We start from the raw sequence: 22,889 nt of genomic DNA, 5'->3' as shown, positions 1-22,889 counted from the left end.
TTCAGTGGATTCTTAGCATGATAGCTTTCGAAGTACCGCTTATAGTCATTGAATCCTGTTGGTGCACCGGCAGAGCGCACGCGAATCTAGTTCGGTAATGGCTACATCCTCGAAGCAGCTGTTGATTCAATTTCGTCGATATTTTACTGGCTTCAGGTTAATGTCTCCTAGAACAAACTCCTTCGTGCTGTTTCGTGCCGCATACTCACTAGTGGTGCCACGTGGGTGACTAAACAGGTGTTCTCCAGGCCCCGCCTCCGGCGCGAAGTGGGCCTTTTCGCGGTCGGGCCTAGAAGTGTCTGCTGCCGCAGCTAATGTAAACTGGTGAACCTTTCTCCCTAGTGGCCATAGGCTGTAGTAACAGAGGTAATTATAGTGGTGATATTGCTAGTGCTATGGTGTGACCAAATGAGCTAGCATTAGATTCTACCGTCGTGCTTAATCAGGGACCAGTAAAGTGACCAAATGTGAACATGAATTAAAACACTGCCTGCATTTTGATCACGCTAGTGGTGACAGCAATATTTTGCATAGCTTCTATTACGGTAACGGAACATCACGATTCTTTGCATTGACCGCCATCAAACAGCTCAACAACGACGCCGACAATAGCCATTATCTAATCAGCCCACCAGCTGAAGGCGGAAGAGGAGTGCAAGGCGCGTAGGAACCAAGTTACACACCTACCCACCACACAGACCAACCGGACATTCAGACGGACATCTCTATTTCGGCAGCAGCCGGAGACAGAGAAGACAAACATTTTCCCACTTACCCATTTACTCACTCGCTTGTCGCTCGCATTTCACTCACTTGCATCGCGTTTATAGTGTGTGCATTTCATTTGCTACTAATAGCAAGCAGACATCAGTGCTTTGTGCCATCGGGATTGTTCGCTGTTGATCGTGCAGCATTTTTTTGATGTAAGCGTTCCTGCGCCCTCAGCTGGTATAGCTGTTTGTGGCTATTGATAATAATAAGAAGAAGAAAGCCAACGTTTCTGCTACTGTTGCTGCTGGTCACAACGGTAGGCTGCATAAAGCATAATAGTGTGAATAGCGTAAATTTCGCGTGAATGGTACCGTAGTTTTTTGAACAAACGTTCGTAGTGGTGTAGTGCGACGGTGCTGCGATTGGTAGAAGCCCTAACTGTCTATAGCGGGGGTAGCAGTGGCGGCCCCCCGGCTGTCGAAGTGAGTGGCGTCATTTCGTTGGTCTTGCTGTCGCAACAGCACAGCTTATACGTCGTTCTACAGTGCAAAAGTGTGAAGTAACATTGCTTTTAGATCATAGCATAGCGAATCATTGACAGCTGTGTGACTTGTGTCGCAGTCAAAAAAACGCAATAGTGCATAAACCACTTTCCGTGTGCGCTCCTTGTCGAGAAGAACGCAGCTAAAGCGAAAAAAAAAAGTAAAAAACGACAACGCTTATTCAACAGAAGTGATACTGATAAATAGTGCGGACGGCGAAGACACGGTGAAAATTTGGATTTGCTGAACACACGAACTTCGCTGATCAACTGACTAATTAACTCGTCTTGCCTTCTCAGCAGCAGTAGGAGCTTTTCGATAGAGAGGGAAAAAGATTTCCATAAACACCTCATATTAATTCAAAATGAGCTAGATGGGTAAGGGGTAAGCGTTACTGCACCACCAGGCTAGGGACAATAGCAACAACAACAAAAACAGCAGCAAGCTACATCTGCTGCGGCTGTAATTACCGCTGCTTTAATAGCTTCCGTCACAATGTTTAAAGGTAAGTTCACTGGATTGACTGGTTGAGACAAAACAACTGAATCTTGCATAGTTGGCTGAAACCTTCTTGTTACCGGTATGCAGATTTTACGATTCATGCCTTATCTATCAAATGCGCACCATTTTATGTGATGGTTCTGGAGTGTGATGTGGAAGATTGTACCTTTTTGACTAGATTCTATAAATCGATTTTCAGTTATATTGTATGGTTATACCATTAGTGATTGGAGAAGAGTGATTTGTTTGATTAACATGTGGAACCTATTACACGCATGAACAGTTGGCGATAATTATATCTGTACCGTTTGATTAGTCGATTTTCTAGTTTTGTTGACCTCAACGAAACTCATAGAATAACTAGCCAGTGTGTGATGTTTGTGAGCGTAAGTTTTCCTTCTTCCTTGCACATATGACGGACCTAGAAGTGTCGAAACGGTAACTAACAATGCTGCCTGATCTAGCTTTTTTTAGTTACATTACTGTTGCTCGTAATTTTAAATTAGACTTTTTTCCTGCGTTTTCGGGGAAAAGGCACCATTTCATGTTTCCTATGCGCACCGCTGATTGATATCAAGACCAGAATCTGACGCTTATCTATAAACTGCAGCAACCTAATGCATATGTGTATCGAACAGACATTTTTAATTAGTTAGCGCTGAATATTCGCTGCTGTTCTCAATGTATATATATAAGGGAAAGAAGACACGTATTTTGTTTTTTATTTTAGAACGACGTATTTTTTTCCATCAGTTTGGTCTAAAAGTTTTATCGCGGTATGGTAAAAGCCCGGGTGAACGAATAGTCACTAATGAAGCTATTCCTGCGATACCAGCCCTGTACACAATTCATACAAATAATTATCACTAATTGGTAGAGTAGACTGTGTATTTATTAGGTACCACTCCTTTTTGCTAGCCCTGACAGTTGGTACTGATTCCTGGCGACTTAATTTCATTCCGAAAAGCGGAGTGTTCTGATCTACAAATTCTCCGAATGTCACTGGCCTGGTCAACCGCGAGCCCCCACCCCTAACTGACGATAGACCGGCAACTTCACTTAGCCTTATTTGCTGCCATCTTATTCGTTGATCTCGTCAAAGACTTCAGTCGGTGATGTTGGAATTCCGTCTGGCATTCATTGCCGTCTGTTAAATGCCAGCCAGGGCAGTGCCCAGGTATAATACTTACCCGCGTATAGAAGTAACAGCGAACCTACAGCAGGCGGACGAAGGTGAGATGACCGACCGACTGGCTAGCCAAACGGTCCTTCAGCCAACTGGACACTAACGTTTGAATGCTGGGTTCATTCTTTCGTCCACTGCTACGTAAGTGTCGCCTTTCCGTCGCCGTCATGACACTTGCCAAAGTAGCGCCTCCGCCAGTTACTAGTGTTACGGTCAAATCCATTTCTGTTACCGCTGTTGCTCGCACTGCCAACATTCGTTGATACCATAATCACCGCTGTCACGGTAACGACGATGACTTCTTTTGCTATGAAACGCGGCCAGGAATTGCTATTATCATTATTATGGAGCGGACCACGTCGACAAGCTACTCTTCACATGCGATTAGTGCATGGCTACTTGATTCTAATAAACTCTGCATACCTTCACTTTAATTAGTCTATCCAGATTGCTAAATAAAAAGAAAAACTCGTTTTTTTATTGTGACTTTTTCGATCAAAGAAAGCTTTATTACGACGATTAATAATATAACAGTAATAAAAGCTTGGTTTCTGTGTCGATGCTGAGCGGCCTCGTTTTGTATTATTAAAATTGATAACTAATAATTGTGTGTGGTTTCACACTGTTTCAATCGACACATTTTTAAGGCCTCATGCAGAAGTTTCTTAGACGCTCTTTCTGTTAGAGACATGCGTCTTCTAAAATGCGCTACCGGATTCACCTCTGCAGGCACAGAGAAGCCACACCAGGCTTAAATATGTGTCCACTCAGTAGTCGAGTAGCCTTGTCAAAATAAGGCTTTTTGTTGTTGCTTCTTTTATAATACGGAGCAACATAAAACAGAAAATAAAAGATACTATGGTAAAACATGACGAAAGAAATGGTACCCCAGGAAAGTGTTATAAACAACGTACCCTGTTATAAACTAATTTACCTTCACAGTCCTTCGTTATTGAGGCTTGGTTGGGCCATAGAAAAACTGAAAAAATAATTCATTAAAAATACGTAGTTTCGTTACTCCTTGTGCAGTGCTTATCAAAGCTTAGGGTTATGACAAATTGTTTTGCTCTGTTTTGCCGTTCTCTTTGCTACTGATCTACATGAAATTTCATGATGAGGCAACTAGAACTCTATACTTATTTATTTTATTGACATTTTTAGTGTAAAAACAGGCTGCTAAATAGAAGTTGACGTAGAAGGTTTCTGGAGTGCTTTAGACTTAGATTCTGACATTTTTTTTATGAAAAAACAACATTTACTGTTACCTTGTTGGATGCTGAATGGTAAACTATTTTCCCCTTAAGCTTTGTTAAGCGAACAGAGACTGAGAGACAACAAAGTATCTAACGCTATCTTCGCTGTGCCCTGGGCAAGCCTATGATTTCGCATGTTCTCTTCTATGCATCGTCATGCTGAATCTAAGCGGTACCATTTCAAGGGGTTGACGCACAACCAAACGAGCGGTCTAGCCTTACATACGTATACTGACACTGTCTTTTTAATTTCTCAATCGGCTACATAGGAGGGTGAGGCCATATTCAACTATTCATTTTTGTGCTATCAATATAAAACAGTTCTAATTTTCTATTCTTCGTAGAAAGCGTGAAGTACTTACTGCACCGTGATTTCAAATAAATTATCTAAAACTAACGTCAAAACAATTTGAATGTCGCACTAGGAATCTATCCAGTGGTAAGCGAGATAAATCTGAAGCATCGAAACTTAGCAAGGTGCATAATATAACTCAACGCACACTCAACAATTCTCCTGTGTCGTGTTAAGCATAGTAGAAAGTCCCGTCGGGGTTTCGCATTCTAAGATATTTTCAATATAACTATCAATCTAACGAATTTATTATGGATTTATTAAGATAAATCGACCTCGACACGAAGTAAAAACTGCTGAGTTATATCACTAGCATAATTTAGGTATAAACAGCAAGAAAGATTGAAGCTATGTCATCTGTTTTCTTTTCTGCTTGGAAAAAGACATGTTTGATCAACATTCTATTGAGCTCGGTGCTCATGGTAGATCTACGTAGTAAATGAGTGGTAACGACCTCGTGGTTTAGCTATTACAGTCGTAAATGTTGCTTACAACACTGGGCTTAATATATTTACAACCTGTCATTGTTGTTTTATTCTGGCAAGTGCGCTTAGATACGCCAATGTATTTATAACCCGATGACTTGTTTCGATAACGACACCTTAATGCGGACATCCTGCTTAAAATTGTACATTTGCTTGCCATTTGTTGCTGTTCGGATACAAAGTAATCATCAAAAAGAGGTCGCTATCTGGAACTGTTTTGTGGATGGATATGCTTCAAACATTATACTTTCGACAGAATCACCGGTGGTGTCAGATGTGGCAGGTGGCTAGGTCACAGTAGCTCTCCTGGTATTGAGACAGCGCTATATTTTTATGTAATGTAGAGGTTCGAGCAATAATTTGAATCGTAAACGACAACAATCGCCACAATGACTAACTGTGGGATTAGCACTATTATTTTGTACGGATACGAGTTTGCAGTCCATAGTATTTCAAGCGAGCCGACTGTATCGGCCAATGTGCAATATGGCCAGTCAGTTCATCTGACAGCAATTGCGCATAAAACGAGGTGCCTCTGGAAGTGGCGCATGCGCAGTGTGTTATCTACGTTGGCATCGGCCAACGCGAATGCCGGGCGATGTTCAATTTCTTCTAGTTTTCACATGTCTTATTGAGGAATTAGGCACTGATCAACAAGTTTTCTTCTTATTTAGATAAAATTGCATCACTAGCACGCTCGAAGACATGAGTAGCGCGCCGTCATTGTTAGTGTTCGTTTTATTAGCGTCGTATTACTATTTACCATTGAAAAGCCGTAAACGGTTGTCGGTAAACAAAAAGTGGTTTATGATTTTGAAATCATGATTTGAGAGAAATCTCTATTGAACGGACACAAATACGTTCATGAAATAATTGACGATTTCAGTTGTTTTTCTTAGATTATGTTACTGCCCCTATGTTACGTTCCTGGTGCTTAATAAACAAAACCCCATTAAAAGTACTCCCAGTGCTGGAGTATTGAAACTGAATAAAAAATGATCCGAATAGATGTTTCGAATTTTACATCCGGAATTGTGCTAGCATTGTGTCAAGCGATGGACCTACAGACCGAAATAAACATGTCTATTACAAGGTCAACCCTAAGGCACAAAGGTAATGAACGAGGTTCCTCTAAAAAGAGATGGCACCGTTTGCACCGAATGTAGTTACTCAGTAATTGACAAAGCGGCTAGTCACACGGCTGTTTCAAAAAATATGTAGAAGAATATAAGATCGTGTATACCATAAGAGACCACACATGTATACAGATACAGATATTTTTCAATAGATACTGTTATTTTAATTTGCCTTTCGAAAAAGAGATGCGCTAAATTCTCATGGGCATTATTATTATTAACTAAACTACATCGTTATTATTATATGCTCTTGGTCCTGCCAGTTTAGAAACTAGCGCCGAGATTCATTTAGATATAGTAGCCTCGAGAAGTTTAGTTTTCCCTTAGCAGGTACTGTTCAGCTATATAATGCCATATAATTCAGTAATACAGTATCACCGCCGGCAATTAGATAGAGGTTTCTCGTCATCAAACTGGAAAAATTGCGAAATCTGAGAGCTTATGTCGAGGTGCTATATCGAAGCTATGTCGAAGTGCTGCGCTAACTATGAACATGAAAATCAATCGATAACGTAAATATTATTTAAAGATACGATTACGAAGTAGTAGAATAGGGTGTTTCACCGCGACAGCGTAGCGATATCATAGATGAAGTATACTAAAACGAAGGAAAGAGCGTTCGTATCCTACACAATCTTCCACTTCGACAGCCTTCAGTAGTTGTTCTCGCCACATTTAATGATATCAAGAAAGTCTTGTGCAAGAATATATGGTAGCGTGAAATAAATTAAGGATTAGATTATGCAGGATGGTGCTTCTAGAACAGTAGTTGTCACGTTTAGGAAACTGGCAAGTCCATTGGAGATAACATCTACAACGAGGATGCCCTTATATTATTCAGCGTCATATTGAACAGCCAATTTGTTTCCAGTTTTAAAAGCTGTTGTTTACGTTGCTTTTGATACACTGAATATTAAGAACAGGATCTTATAAAAATCCTACATAAACTCATATAGACTTTAAAATAATTTGTTTGCTTTTCTAGAGCGGGTGTAGGCCTACGAGGCTACCAAACGAGGCCCATTTGCTATGTTAGAGTGCCTGTTACGTTTGTCATTTGTTCAAATGAGGTACTTGATTTACCCTGTTCATAAGACCGATTAGTATGATAGAGGGAGAGCACTGCCCTAACGTTTCACTCATCGGAACGTATCAACTAGTAATACTCTAATTAGCAAGATGCCTATTGTTATTATTATCATTTGTAGTTGTCTAAGTCATTTATGAAGGTGGTATAAAAACCTTTAAATATCAATTGATCCTCAGTATCCACTGCCTCTATGGTTCGCTCATCATAACAGTCGTCTGTGAAAAACCGTACTATATTGTTGCCCTTGCCGTAACCCCCTGAGCTGAACATAAGTTATAGCCGCTACGAAAAGCTTCTAAAATAATAGACAACGGAAGGTACGACTGGGTCGTTTATTCTCGTGGTGTTTATACCGCACTAACGACGCATATATATCATTAAATAATTAATATTAAATGAGGCCTTAAATATTATTGAAAGCAGTAGAAATCGACTTTATTGAATAGATATTCAATTAGTCAAACATAAATAGTCAATTAATATAAGCTTAACACCAGTAGTTTTAGTCAACTTCGGACTAAAAAGAAGAGGTACTACATTTGTAGTGGATGATCTTTGTCTAAATATGGCGTGATCTTCTTTTCCTCTTCTTGTTTTTTAGGCAGAAGCAGCAGCGGAGGCGGGGCAAGTGGTGAAAGCAGTGGCTCCAAAAGTCTTCTTTTAGAAACCTCATTCCGGTTCCATCCAGGACAAGATGACATTAAGGTTTGTATTAACATCCACAATTAAGCCAACCTCAATCATTCCTGTTAGTCAATTACCTAAATTCAATCTGAACACTTTATATCGTGCTACACAGATAGGCACGGTAGTCGACTTACAATAAGACTTTCGCTTACAAGACCGTATACGTACAAAAACAGGTTTTTCAATAAAATATTTGGCATACAAGCGTCGTTTCTAACGATCATGTCTAATTTTTTTATTCACATTAATCACGTCTTCAAGAGTGCTTATTTAATCATTTCTGTTGCAATTATGTGAACGTTCTCTTAATAATGGCGCAAGTGAGCGAGTTGGCGCTATCATGTCAGGACCTATTGGGTTCTTACTCAGTCACGTCCCATATGGAGTACTACAGGGGGTTGGGATCTGGGCTGTACGGTGATCACATGCACTCATCCCAGAACATTCTCAAACAGTCAGTCCTGCACCACCCATCTTGCTAGACGTGTGGCCCCCATTTAGACACTTCAGCTGTTTACGACTGCACAAGAGTTTACATATCGAACATGCAGGTAAACTTCTTTGGTGGTGCGCCTCTTTGGAGTAAGTACGCCTGTTCTGGACAATGGAGTTAGAACCTGATCATTGGTCGAAAATTTGCTTATACTCAAACACTCGTTAGAAACTGCTTCTTAAAGTTCAAAAGTTTTCTTAAGAAAAAAGTTTTTACAAAATTATATTAAAAAATCATCGTAAGGTAGAAAGACGGGCGGCTAAGAGAATCAAGTGGGCCGCAAGCTTTTAGTGGGTTAAGTTTAATTTTTTTCACATAAACGATTACTGCATATACCTGCATAAAATTTCCTCACTAACGACTTTAACAAAATGAAAGAATACAGAGAGGTGCACTTGCCGATGCACTTTCGCAGTATCTCTTTTTTTTTTTTTGTTTGCAGAGATTTTGTTTTAAAGCTGGAACGCGCCTTTGCTTCTTCCGCAGCCGTACAGCCATTTGGTATACTGTACATAATGCCAAAACTGAGAAAGTTTATCACCTTTTCAGCGTTTCTTTTCTCGTGAAAAAAGTGAACAATAGTTGATCTTCCTTATAATTGCAAACACGGGCACTGTTCTCCGTCATGACTGTTTACATCCTCCTTGGAATGAGCTTTAGTCTAATCATATTAATTTCGGATGAACACGTTTGTTAACCCACAAATAACCAACCGAAAACAATTCTGCTTTAAGCAGACTATTTTAAATATGCATCGATAATGCAATCTCGATTTTGATGCGCCTGTTTGCAAAGGGGTGCGCCGATCCGTGTCAATGGTGCTAACAGTGAATCTCACAATATGGGTTGAGATCAAATCACGAAATAGTGAGATCTGGGGTTACTTCCAAGCGCGTTTTATTTATTTTTTACAAAGACTGCGTTGGTGCCGCATCTTAGCATGAAGTCAGCAGCGATTCCTAATATCTGGTTATTTATGCCATACATTAGAAGCCTAAAATGTGGGTATCCCTATAGAGCTTAATAATCCTGTTGTTCGTGTATTTTGCTTTTGTCGTGCATACGATGTCGTTGAAAACAAGAAAAAAGCTACAAATAAATGGTCCTTCAATCCTTGCATCGATTCTCCTGCAGTGGTCCTTTAACATGGCCCATATTACCTAAATTCGTAGGACTTATTCCATAACAAGGCCATGGTGCGCAGTAAAATAGCTGTGTCGCGGGTCATACGGATCACAACCAGATGTAGCATTTACAGCACCGTTTTAGTCAGAAAGCAGTTCTTGCAAGTTTTGAGTCTTAGGTGGATGAAACCCATTAGACGTAACGATTATGTGCATACGACTTCTTCTTTATGTGATCGTGATGGGTTACAACCACTTAGTGTATTCCTATTCTTTTAGATTGGAAGAAATTTACGTCAATCTTCTTAACGGCTCAGTAGACAAATTGCTTGATGGAATGCCTAACAGCGGTGGCGGGCGTAAAACTTTTAACAATAGTTAATTATGCCAACGCACATATAACTTAAAATTAGTGAAGTTAAAGTATCGCTAAAGAGATCATCTGTTTCTTATTTCAACATTAGTAAGCCCTTCATTATCTAATATTTATACGATATGAATTGCTAGTTCTCTATACTGTAAAACATGGGACCCCTTAGCATGTACGAACAGCAGAGCGAATAACAGCGAACGAACAACCGACCTTCTACCCTTATGCGAACTATTTGCACTATATAAAGAAAAAATAATAAACAAACTTGAATGCCGCGGTATTATTATTTTATTGCAGAATATTGTTAGGGGCCTGAAGAGTTCACCTGTATCCTCTTCGATGACACTGCAGTCTTCCTTTTCGCCGTTTAGCGGGGTGAATTCTAGCGTGGGACCGGCAACGCCTCTCCAACGCAAATTCAATGCCACATTTGCCGCTACAGATAACCAGGTGAGAGTTTTAGCATTAATCCTTAAGATGAACTTGGCTTTTAGTGTAAGAGTTGTCGAAGTCCTCATATGACGCTTGAGAGTAAAATTATGGTGCATTTTCTGCACACCATTAATGCCCAGTTGTGTCTAACCCATATTGATTCACGTCTTAAAGATATTTGTACGGGTGCTAATTATTACAGAGATGACTTAGCTACGGGTATAATGATAATCACGATGTGCTTGGTCTGGCACACATTTGAATCTCAGTATTTTTTTTTTTCAAAGACACTTGACACACATTTGCTTCGTAATGTGGATTTATTTTACAACCATTACAGGTCTTGACTTAACCAATGAAGCAGAGGTTTAGCTTGCTCCATATATAAAGTACACATCCTGTAAGCGAACTAATGTTTTTTAAATATTTTCTTCTTTATAAATATAATGGTGTCTTAAATAACAGTTCCATACATACATATAAAATTGTAGAAAATAATGATTGATAAATGTTGAAGTCGGATGATGAGGATGGTAGCAAAAATGAATTTCGTGAAGACGCCTTGCTGGCATCATCAAGCCTCTTGCAGTCGCCAACGACTGAAGGCATCGTATTTAGTGAAGTTGGTGCAAGTGGTAAAACTACAGTGGAAAGCACAGACTCTCAGGATAAGGACAGTTCTCCACCACCTCCATCAACACCCCAGCACAACGCTGTCAAGGATCTCCTCGTTAATAGGTATATGTTTACAAAACCAACACTTCATTCTTTTAGGACACCATGCTTAGTTTCACTGGAAGTCTTATATATCAGCCTGTCTCACTGGCTGGTTTAGAATCGAATATTTGTCGTACTGGGAAGTTTTACGATAGTATATGGAGATGAATATATGATAATTCATGGTGAATGTTTTGAACGTGGCGTACCACGTTGGCGAGAAAACTGGATAAGATAAGACTTTACCCGAAGCAGTAAGGTGGATAGTGAAAACCTTCTAAAGCTAACAGGGTGAAGATTTATCATTTATGTCTCATCGTTTTTCTCCCGTCATACTGATTACTTCAGGTTCAGAAAAGGTTCTAAGGATCAAAAAAGTAAAGAAAGTCCGTCTATTGAAAAGGACAAGCGCGAATCGCCATTTATCCAAAGTATGGAAGCGTGCAAGGACAACCATGGTAAGGCCAAAGAGATCAAAGACAGAGAGGTTTTAGCCCTTAAAGAGTCTGGGAAAGATGGTGGACAGGAACGAGATTCAAGATCACCATCACCTGGAGATGAGGCCCGTTTAGATACTGCCAAGGGAAGTAACAAGGAAAAGGAAGGTTATCAGGAATCCAAAGACGCCAGCTGGTTCGGAGGTGAGCGTTAGTGCGTTAGTTTTGTGATTGATTTTTAAATAAGTCCCCGATTTCCCTTTCAGCTGCTTCATCTTAAAATACACTTTTTTTCGCTAACCTTGTGTAAACTGCAAAGCAGTTTTGCGTTTTTGATATGAAAGAATGTATCATTATTATGGCGTCTTCACTGTTATAGCAGCTTTCTAAAAACTTTTGTATTAGAAGAAACAAATTTAGGAGGTATATACGTTTCTATTCTAGAAATCCCAGGTAGTTGCTTCGTTTCGGCTACGGTTCTGACTGAAACTTCGAAATACGTTTGTAAGGATGAACTCATAAGTATTTTTATCAAGGAAGCGCTATCACTCGCTTACGTTGAGAGTGATATTCGTTTATTCTTATAAAAACTATAAAACAGGACAAATTGGAATAGTCTATGAAGGCTATAGTGTTCTTATTCTGCGAGCAAATTAAGCATTAAAACTTTTACACGTAACGAATAGAAAATTTGTGCATCGTAAGCCAACATGATGAAGATAAAATTCTTAATAGTGTATAGCAGCATTCAAAAAGACAAGACCGAATTTGCTATTCTGTTTATGGGTTTTACTTCTTATACTATTTACTAACTATCAGAATATAGCTCAGTTCATATTGTAATATGATAACGAAGATCAGTATACTTAGAATAAAATCGAAACTGGATTTATTTTTCTTTATTTTATAAGACCTGTGGGCCTTCCACTGTCCTATTTTCAAATTTAATAATAACTATAAAAACCGAATTTTGAATTCTATACGGACAACGACATTTATGCAGGGGGAGTAGACTAAATTTTTACCTTTTCCATGGGTTAAATATCACTTTCATATCCGACACAACTAAATCCTCTGCCCACTTTCTAATTCCGTTCTTATCGTCATCAAAATCTGCCAAAGCAACTTGGCACGCTGTACAGAATTATATGGAGACTCGATTTAGTAAGACTGCCCGAAAGTAGTAAAGATTTAGTTGAGAAATGGTATCTGTGGCCCGAAGAACGTCTGCTTTGGTCGGCCTGCCGAGCTCGACGAAAACTGCCAATCACTTTAAAGCTGGAAATTTAAAAATTCAAATATATACTGCGCAAAGAGATATGCATGATTAGATCCCCGATGGCATTTTTGAATCTAGCAGCAAACTGTTTTCGAACAGTTCGGCAAAACATAAAGGCCCCGCCATGCGAGATATAATTGTTCCGGTCTGGGTAGGCTGCGTATTGGCCTCGGCGGAAAGCCAAATCAATCAGGCGCTTAAACTTCCCTCTCGCGTAAAAATGCGATAATAACTTTGTGTCATAAATCGGAGAAAAATGTTTTCGTATACAGACAAAATCTACAGTGCTTGGCTAGAAGCACATAAAATAAACATTGAGACAAGCGAAAGCAATTTAGGAGAATTGTGAGGAGTCTGTTTTACCACTTAATAAGACATCTTTACACGCTACGCAGTTGTATAAATAGTTATTTTTCTTTATAATATATTTAGCCTCTAATTATGCGCTTGGCCAACTTTTAGTATATATTCATTTTACTTACTTATTAGTGTTACTAGCTCTAATTAGATAACTTTGCGTCGCCACATCTCTATTCTTTTGTGTCGGAATGTGTAGGAATCAAAGGCAAAATTGTGAAAAGATTTGAGGAAAAGAGAACGCGTTCTCAATCGGTACCCATTGTAGCCAAAGCTATCTACAGTCAAGGAGACGCAGCAACAGGTGCCGAGGTCGACTCCGTGACGTTAGGCCATCAGGGAGAAGTTCTCGAGCTTGGGGAGGTCGAACGAGCCGAGGAAGCCGATCCCGAAAGAATGGCATTGGAGCAGGTACTGTAGGATCCATTTTGCATTACCAGGAACATTTGTATTAGTACGCGCTTCATCCTAATCGTTCTGTATTGGCCTACGTTCAAAAAGCTCGCTAACCTTGTCGTCACACGATAGATTTAGCCTGCGCTTTGTGCTATCTGTTCCAAATCTGCTCATCTAGCCTTAGTTCAGTAAAAGATATTAACGCAATCTATTATAAAGCATTGGTTGACAAAAGATAATCCCTGCTTAACAGGTAAGCTAAACGTCAAAACACGTGGAAGCCAACGTTGGCGAGCGCATTCATAAGAAACAATTATTACATCAACTGTTAATAAGATCCAAGAGGTCGTTATACGAACCTGTAAAAATCTTCGTATTCTTTTCTCTTTTTAGAAAAGCTTGACAATTTTTACATTTTCAAGCAATTCGTTCATAAGGTTTTTTTTTTATGTGAAAGGATTGGAGCAAAAACGTAGAAGCATTTCATATTAGCGACGTATGTCTGATGTACATGCAAATCGGTTTATTATTGCTTTAGGTCTAAATGAAGCTATCTTTTAATATCACGTGACTAATTTGTCATTTTCGTAACGATTCATGTTCATTTTGCGTCTTCTACTGCTTCCTATGTGGGCATTTTCATATATAAAACGCATTAAAAGGTCGCGTCTAAGTTCCGCTGAATTAAGATTAACTCAGCAGTCATCGAGACAGGGGGTGTATGCATACACGTACCGTTTTCGATACTTTTTTCAAAAGTAAATTTCCGAACTTCTTTCAAAAGTATTGAAAATGACTTACTACTACTTCTAGTTATGCCAAGCAAATAAGCTAGCGCAGGATCGGAAATTTTTTCATTAAATCCTGCAGGAGATAAGTCAACTTTTTCATGCGGAACAACATGCGAAACATATCCATGATTAAAACGTAAATAAGAACAGAGAGCAAGATTTCAAATGAGACGGAGAGAGAATTATGCCTCGTAAGTACATTTTTTTTTTTAATGAAACTTCTACGAGCGTTACTTTACCAGTAAATAGCTTCGAAACACCTCACTAGTACCAAAATTAAAGTTTTCTTTCTTAACACTTCGTAGGGGCTTATAGACTGCGAAGAGGGATTAGATGTACTTCAAGAAGCCAACGAGGATGATTCCTGGGAAAAGGTTGGTTATACATACTAGTGCAGACGTAAAGTCACACTTCCGTCATCTCATCTCAATATATCAAATCTATACAGGCCCTTTATGCACAACAAAGGCAAAAAAATACGTTTTTCTTTCTATTTAAACATGTAATAGAATACATGAAATGGTGGCCCCGGCAAACTACGCTAATTGTGATGATGCGTGCGTAGGTGAAGTTCCCATTGGAAGAAAACGATACTTCTCGGCAGCGGGCATTTTATCGCGATTTTGCAGCGGTGAAGGCACGTTGGATAGCATTGGATTCGGCGTACATTGCTGCGAGGTTTCCGGATGTCATAGAGGAACTGCGGAACGTATCCATGCGCACGGTTGGGGTGATCATTCCTCTTACATTGGCCATCATCGTGCTGCCATTGCCTGCTTTTGGTAAGGTAAGTTGCGTACATTTCGAAAGGGGTAATCATTATCAACACAGTAATAATCTGGACAAACACGTACATTTGAGCCATCTTAAACTGACTCAGTCATATTAGATAGCACGTTGCATACCGCCATATTTGAGTTTTTGGATTGGTTCTATTTAATCACGTACTGGAGAAGCACGAATTGTTGTTTTTCGCCACAATAAGCCAGTAGTAATGTCTGGAAGCCGAAGTATAATAGCTCACAACGTATAACTTGCAAGCGAATCCTACAGTATTTGATATATGAATCCCATTTTATCTGCTATCCGGACCCTGTACCGGTTATCTCCTCCAATGGTGCGCTTAAGCAAACTCTCCTCCTTGGGCTTTTATTGACGTCAATACATTGAGTTGTTTCAAAACTGGGTTTAACTTGTTCTATATTTGTAGTTTCAGTACAACAGCTTAGGCGAGGTTTCGTAGATTTGACGCGAAAATTAGACCTTACTTAGCGTTGGAGCTCGACTAGTTAACCTAAATCTGGACTGAGTTGTCTTCTGCTAATTTGAATCTTCGCCTGTCCAGGGTTTCCTTGCTGCCTCGTTAGCGTGGTTGGCAGTCTGGCGTTTGAGTGCGTTATTGTGTCCACCAGCTTCTACGAGGAAGGTTAATTTTCCCCCGCTGAAAGAGGATGCTCCCATGCCACCGCCGCTTCTGATGCCTCGTATACATGAGATGATGAATGCTAGTCGCGAAGGATGGTTAAACGCTTTACCCGCTGGTGAAAGCTATAACGTCAGAACGCATATAGGAGCCCACAGCCATTCAGTTCATGTTCGACTAGAAGGTAAGTAGGTTTATTATTTTTTTTTTGTCTGTAATCGTATTTCAAATAAAGAGTGTCAATGACTGGGCGTAGAACCGCTTCTTAATTGGTTTCAAAAGACAAGGCAAGACCAGGTACGAACGAATTGCGCAGATCGAAAAATGATATACACTCCTTAGTATTGGTTTCTGCTTTTTGAAGTGATTGTCTTCTCATAACGTTTTTTCTTGATAAGTCCGCCATCGGGAACTGATCTATCTGAACGTTTAGTCTTAAAAAAGTCAAATTATTACTAACATAAGAATTCTTACGAATCTGAATTAATCCCAAGTTGAATTCTACCGACCCCACAATTTCCATGTTCTGTTTTCTTCGTACAGTGACTCTGTACATTGTAATTATAAGATCAATTTGCTATTGTTAAGTGAGTACGTTGACGGCCGTATGAAATAAGATATTAGTCTCAGTATTTCAAAGCTTGCTCATTAAAGCATGCCTATTGGAGATTCGTTAACGACGCAGCGCTGTTGTATAGTAGTGCCATTTTGCGTCGCCCCTTGCCAACACAAGGGGTTTCTTGTCAATCTAATGGCTTAGATTTGCATAGCGATCTCTTGTAGTTTTTTCTGGGATCAGAGTAGATCATAATATAACATTCCCTTATTATCTATCCATATGAAGAGGTGTAGCTTTTAACCTTTACTTGCTGTGTCGTTAGGAATGTTAAACGTCGGAGCATTAAGTGCATTAAGACATATTTTTATTTAGGAACGATGCTACGTATTCGCGCTCTAAAGGAAAAGCTTCCGCGTCACGCCATGTGGAACGAACGTCGCAAGGATACAAGCTCCGTCGTGTGGCTAGGAAAGCAGTGGTTTATTGAGCTTGAGGGAGCCACTGTCCGATTGCAGCCTGAAGGTGAGGGTACTTGAAGATTTGAAAGTTAATACTGCTGAGAAGATATTGGTATTTCCATTGTAAGTTGAGAATTCTATAATATTTAAAATAGCTTTTTATTTCAGCATAGTGAAAAAATATCACATGCTGTGTGTAATTTTTTTTCCATAATTTAGGTTTGTCTGCATCGAAACTATGGGATAAAAAGTATCCGATCGTAATTAGCACACCGGCGCGACAAGGCAACGATGCCAAGGAGGTGGTATTATTCGCCAGAACATGTCGGGACAAGGAATATTGGTTCCGTTTGCTTAAAAGATCCGCAGAACAAAGCAGTGCTAATACAACCGTTACTCAAACATCGGGACCTGACAAAGACAAGCCGGTCACTAGTGATGATGAAGTACGTTTTTATTTGTATAAAAACTATCTTAGACAAGAAAAATCAACTTTACGTAGATTTCGGGATGTTCATCGTTAATATATCCTTATTTTTTTTTTCACTAGAAATACTACGTAGCGCAGATTCCTAGAACAGAAGCGCAGGAAAGCGGAAGCTTTTTCTCATATTCTCGTTATGTTAGCCCGCTGTATTGCTATTGTGCTGCGAGACAATGTGATTTATTATTACAATCAATATATAATTAGACTTCCTACCATTTCAGGGGAACGAGAAATCATCGGAAGAAAGATCTACGTTTTCGAAACGTCCGCTAATGGACTTTTTGGTGTATATGGACAATCTCGGTTTCAGTCATAGCAGTGGTGTTGCATCTGGAGGTACACCGAATGTGGCGCAACCAATACCTGGAACAATCGAAGACCGAAAACACCAGCTATCCGGTCAATCCTGTTGTCCACCACTGGTAACGTGCTTTCATGCTTATTTTGTATCGCAAGGGAAAAAGGCTTGTACTAATATACTTAAGTAAATTTAAGAGATATATTTGCGCAGTGATGCTCTGTACATAAATCTACGCATTGATTTCTTCAACAGCGTGTTTAAAAGTGATAACTGATAAAACCCTACTTTGAAACTCCGAAGTGTATTTAGTAACCTACATTAACGGCATTTAACTTCCGTACATTCCTCTAACGCCCATTAAACTCAATTTTTTTCTCGATCGAATCATAGGACAATTCGTGCTTATATTGAAAAATTTTCTAAATCTAATGGACTGGGTGCCGTGCTTGTACCGTATTTTGAGAGATCGACGTGTGTAAATATAAAGAAGATACACACTTTTTGTGTAACTAATACCAACGTGAACGGGTATAAAGTACAGGTACTTGGTGAAAATCAGGTCGCACTTTTTGACAATTTTGCATGTTGCATATTGCAGTCATTGGCGTTCCGGGATGCAGATACGCAATGGCTGAACGTGGTCGCTGGCCGATTGTTGTTCGACTTTTTCACACAACCTCGATTTGCTGAGGCAGTGCGTGCCAAGTTCCAGGAGAAGCTTTCCAAAATCAGAATGCCCCTTTTTTTGGAAGAGTTAACGATTACTGACGTCAGCTTAGGTATGTTTGTTCATCAGCTCCGTAAAATTACAAATCCTGATCTTGGTTATCCTTTAGAAGCTCCACAATTTAACTACTTGATTGCATTTACTGTGTGATGTGGGCACTTATTTACTGTTTGCAAGTAAGGCGGTAAAGCTAACAATGGGACCGACATCCCGATCCATGGTAACCTACTTACAAATTAATTTGTTATTAAATGAATTGTAATTTCTGGTTGTGGGCAATTAAATAATTGTTTCTGAGTTAATTTCGATTTTGAGAATAAGTTTTATCGTTTGTTACTAATTATGTTGATAGGTGCGCGCACACCTCTTATTCGAAGAACTTCTGCGGCAGTGCACTGCCCTGACACGGGTGTTTGGCTCGACCTTGAAGTCGCCTATAATGGATGCTTTCAGGCAAGTGGTCACACCGATCAATTAAAATTTTACCTTTTGATTCTTTTTATAATACTGACTTGTTGTAAAGCATTTCGTTGAGTTGTGTGCGGTGCGACGAGTAAGCAATACCCTAAACAATACCCTGCAGTAGAGAATAATTGTTACACCGACCGTCATCATATATTCAGTTCGACTTCGTCAATAACTTCTGTTCACTGTCTTGCTCAACAGCCACGGTAAATTTTTATTTCGCTCAACAGGTAACAGTACATACAAAGCTAAACCTGATGAGATTAAAAAGGCAGGACCCTCTCATGACACCCGACAATCGTGAGCAGGAGATGCACGGGTTTCCTACAGGGGAAGCTCGTCCAACTTACGATGATATTCCCTCTGAAGATGACGATGATGATATTAGTGAGGGACTGAATCAGCCCGGTATGGAAGGCTCCGATGTGTCGTTGCCGATTACTCCCTATAGTTAGATGTCAAAATATGGTCATCTATTTTTTTAACATACTAATTTATACCGAAAATATACTTGAGATTTTAGGTATCCGTTTTGCGACTATATTTTAAATTTATCAATAACTGTTGGTACAATGCAGTAAAAGTTTCCGATCCGAAGAGAAGTTACCAAGGTGTCCGCTCTTTATCGATTGACTTGGATCTTGGGTTATTAACTGACGGCAGGTAATACAGAGTTGGAAGAACCTCAAGGCGCAACCTCTAAAAGAATCGTAAGAATGGTCGATCGTATATGGCAGTGGCCAGTCTTTCAACAGGCCACTGACTACGCTTTCATCCGTAGAATGATGGAGGATCTCTCAAACACCGACTTAAAACTAACAATTCAGTTGAGCTCACTTGCCGGACGGCTCGCCATCAACATTCCACCACCGCCAACAGATCGGCTTTGGTTAGTATAAGATTACACACAAAACTTCTCATCATTATTTTATTATGTTAGCTTTCCACCTAAAAGACACCATATTTCACGTAGAGAGCGGGTATAAACTAAAATTATGAAGTTTAGTTGAAGTTTAAACCTTTAAGGGAAGCGCCATTCAAAAAATCACATGGTCAATAGCGAAGGTCGTTAAGATTCAAGGCGCAGCTACGGGTTGTCGTGGTCTTTCTTAAGCATTTATTTGAATTTAAAACACTATTATATAATAAGGCCTCTAGGTCTTCAAAGTTCGGGGGAACGATTTTGGAATAGCTGTTCTGATCTAAATACGAATCCGCAAACTCGAGTGCTCCCTTATATTGGAAGCATTCTTGCGAAACATATACATTACATATCACTTTACTCGGCTATTCTACAACTATACAGGTACGGATTTCGTAGCGTGCCCCGATTGGAACTGAAGGCAATACCGCAAATGGGAGAACGACAAGTATTGCTCGGGATCAAACTGGCTGCATTTATTGAAAGGGTACTATTTCAGGTAATCGATTTCCCCACCTAGAGCGTGGAAATGCTGCCTGATGTATTACAGTGTATTGTAAAAAGTATTAGCGTGAAAGATAGCGTGATGTTTCGTTAATTTATGTAGCAAATCTGGATCCGTAGTCCGTGAGCGAAATGACATTCACCATTATTCTTGTGATGGGAAGAAAACAACTAGCTAAAATATATACCGTTCAAAGTGGTAAAACAAATACTACACCTGTATATTCAATAACAACCGGCGTTTCAGGAATTCCAGAGGGTTCTGGTGATGCCAAACATGGACGACCTACAAATTGACATAATGGAGGCTCAGCCTTTGTGAGGCAGTAGAGAAGTAGAACAGATGCTATCTGTTACGGCAGCGTCAAAATAAAGTTGATCGATAAGCAGGAGTTTCTACTGAGAGATGGCACCGAAAGAACACAACGATTGATGATGTATAGGTAGGATTGGAGTTACATGATTCAAGTACACTACAACATTTTACCGAAGCAAACTTTTGCTGGAGTTAATACGCACTCAATTTCTAGTATGAAAACTCCTTGGCTGGGCTAAGGACAACAAAAAAAGGCAGGTTAGGTTTATTTTGCCACAAACGCATCTTATGCGTTTTCTTTTTTTATGCTTTGGTAGTCCCGATTAGGTCGGATGGCGTTTTTGGCACCCACGCCCCACACGTACTATACATTCACCCCAAACGTATGTTTTTGGTTTCAATTTTCGCAGGATAACGCGCCCAAGAGACCTTCAGAAGAATGATTCCTTGACTGATGTTGATCATTACTGAATTAGAATTACATATTCTCCCAGATAACTCATTATGGGGTAAAATGGCTATCGATAACCTGTCAAGTTCGTTCGAGATCTCACATTTTAGTGGACCTCAATTAGAAAAGCCTAGCTCACAAGCTGTCATTTGATAACAAAACTAGTGAAATCCTACCTTGTTGTTATATATTGAGTGCAGTCACTTCCTGGAGATGAGGCGACACACAATTTCCTTATGTAGTACCATCGTCCACTAACTGAATGCACTCATCCTAACCTATAATTCTATTATTTTTTCCAAGAACATATAGGCATCATTTCTATTAAATTTTGTTGAGCCTGATAAAGAACTGCTTGCGTGATGAGTAATAGTCTTTATGTGAAGGTATTGAAGCAGTTCTAATTTTCGTCACAATTTCATTATGGATCTTTCGAGACGCTAAACGTGTTTGTCCCTTTTATCTGGTATGTCAAATAAGTCGTTTTTGAACTATTTATCACATTAAATCAATGTTGTGTTCTTTAGTAGTATTATTACTATGAGGCTGTCCTAATAACATAAATTCTTAGGCTAAAATATATACTTTGCTGTTTAACTGTTCTTACATACATCAAATTAAATCTTCTAAGAAAAAAACTTCTATTCTAAAAAATGAAATAAAATTAGATTTGCATATAAGGGTTGATACGAAGTTGAAAGATTACATAAGAACTGTCCACCACAATGAGATGCGGTGTAATGTCTATATGATCTACTTCGAAGATAATAATAAAAAATATGCCCAGATAATAGTGTTCAACTAAAGAATGCTAAATACTTGTCGGCAAACATGTTAAGTTCAAGTTTAGACGTAAATTGTTGTCAAAATATTAATGGCACAACAATGTGAAGTAAGGGAAACGTAGATAGATAGGAATTGAATCAGTTCTCGTGTTAAAAGTTCCACTTTTTTTTTAAAAAGATATTGCAAAATTCACATTTTGATAGAATTGTCAGTGGTTTCTGTGGTAAATAAATAAAAGTTGGTTGCGTAAACATTGGTTTTGTAGAAGTGAACTCACGTGCCTGCAAAAGTTCGATGATGATTCAAGTGGAATTGCTAGCCGTTTTGCTTTTGGATGTTTGATATCGTTGGTTCAAATCGTTCAACTGAAAATGCTTTTCATTCTAAAAGTGAATGTGAAAAACAAGGTTATTTACTCGTTATCCTAAATTTTTGTTCCCTGTAACTGTTCATGCGAGCGCGTTAGTTACTATCCATTACTTTTTTCAAAACAAACCCAAATTTGCCATTTAGGTCATCGAAGGTGTTTCACTAACTATTCGTATTCTGAAATTCCAGAGGGGCAACCAAGCTAAACTAGATTAAACACTAGATTCACCTTACGTGTTGAAATGAGCTGTGATGATGCACTAGAACCATCTTAATAATAAACAGTCTGATAAAAAAAAAAACGAATCAAAGGATATTTGCTGGTAATGATTATAAACATCGGATGTCTGAAAGAAGAAAGACTATGTACACACCAATGTTGACCATCGGAGAAAATCCAGATAAAAAAGTGAATATGTTTGACTGCATAGTGATCATATATATCGCTATATCACTCAGCGACTCGATCAGCAATTGAGAATAGTTATGGTTATTTCAGAAACGCTAGCACCGCGTGTCGTTGTCCTGCATACATGCATAATGACAAAAGGGAATTCACATTTTTAAATTAATTGTATATCAATATATCTTCGAAAAAAATGGTACGACATAGTAGGAACAACCTTCATACATATCAACGGAGAACTTAAATGGATTCTCAGGGAATATGTCCAACAATTGAATTCGTGTCTTATATTGCTCAGGAATACAGTATCGACTATATATATATCAACTGGTAAATAAATGCCAATATTGGCTGATTTATTTTCATATCTTGA

The 22,889-nt window shown here is 39.1% G+C and overlaps 1 protein-coding gene across 5 annotated transcripts; it reads left to right on the top strand.

The window, feature by feature from the left end:
- The first annotated feature begins 119 nt into the window (after positions 1-119).
- Positions 120-22,889, top strand: LOC111252809 (testis-expressed protein 2). Of its 5 annotated transcripts, XR_015330336.1 has the most exons (19): positions 6,009-6,143; positions 7,858-7,961; positions 10,231-10,383; positions 10,883-11,103; positions 11,431-11,723; positions 13,355-13,566; positions 14,648-14,716; positions 14,908-15,129; positions 15,688-15,949; positions 16,697-16,846; positions 17,002-17,228; positions 17,491-17,691; positions 18,169-18,349; positions 18,650-18,750; positions 18,993-19,170; positions 19,426-19,651; positions 20,069-20,183; positions 20,436-20,631; positions 20,915-22,889. XR_015330336.1 is itself a non-coding variant. In XM_022811292.2 (18 exons), exons 1-18 carry the CDS (start codon positions 1,749-1,751, stop codon positions 20,508-20,510), a joined length of 3,000 nt encoding a protein of 999 aa, XP_022667027.1. In that variant the 5' UTR covers positions 120-1,748; the 3' UTR covers positions 20,511-22,889. The 5 variants fall into 5 exon arrangements, 4 of the variants coding, with proteins under 4 accessions (XP_022667027.1, XP_086849228.1, XP_086849227.1 ...); XM_022811292.2 differs by lacking the exon at positions 6,009-6,143 and adding an exon at positions 120-1,758 and having other exon boundaries at positions 20,436-22,889; XM_086993102.1 differs by having other exon boundaries at positions 6,004-6,143; positions 20,069-20,171; positions 20,436-22,889.

The sequence above is a fragment of the Varroa destructor genome, unplaced genomic scaffold, assembly GCF_002443255.2.
Source record: "Varroa destructor unplaced genomic scaffold, Vdes_3.0 BEIS01000006.1, whole genome shotgun sequence".
In the NCBI taxonomy this organism is placed as follows: domain Eukaryota; kingdom Metazoa; phylum Arthropoda; class Arachnida; order Mesostigmata; family Varroidae; genus Varroa; species Varroa destructor.
This window is presented reverse-complemented; position numbering and strand designations above follow the sequence as displayed.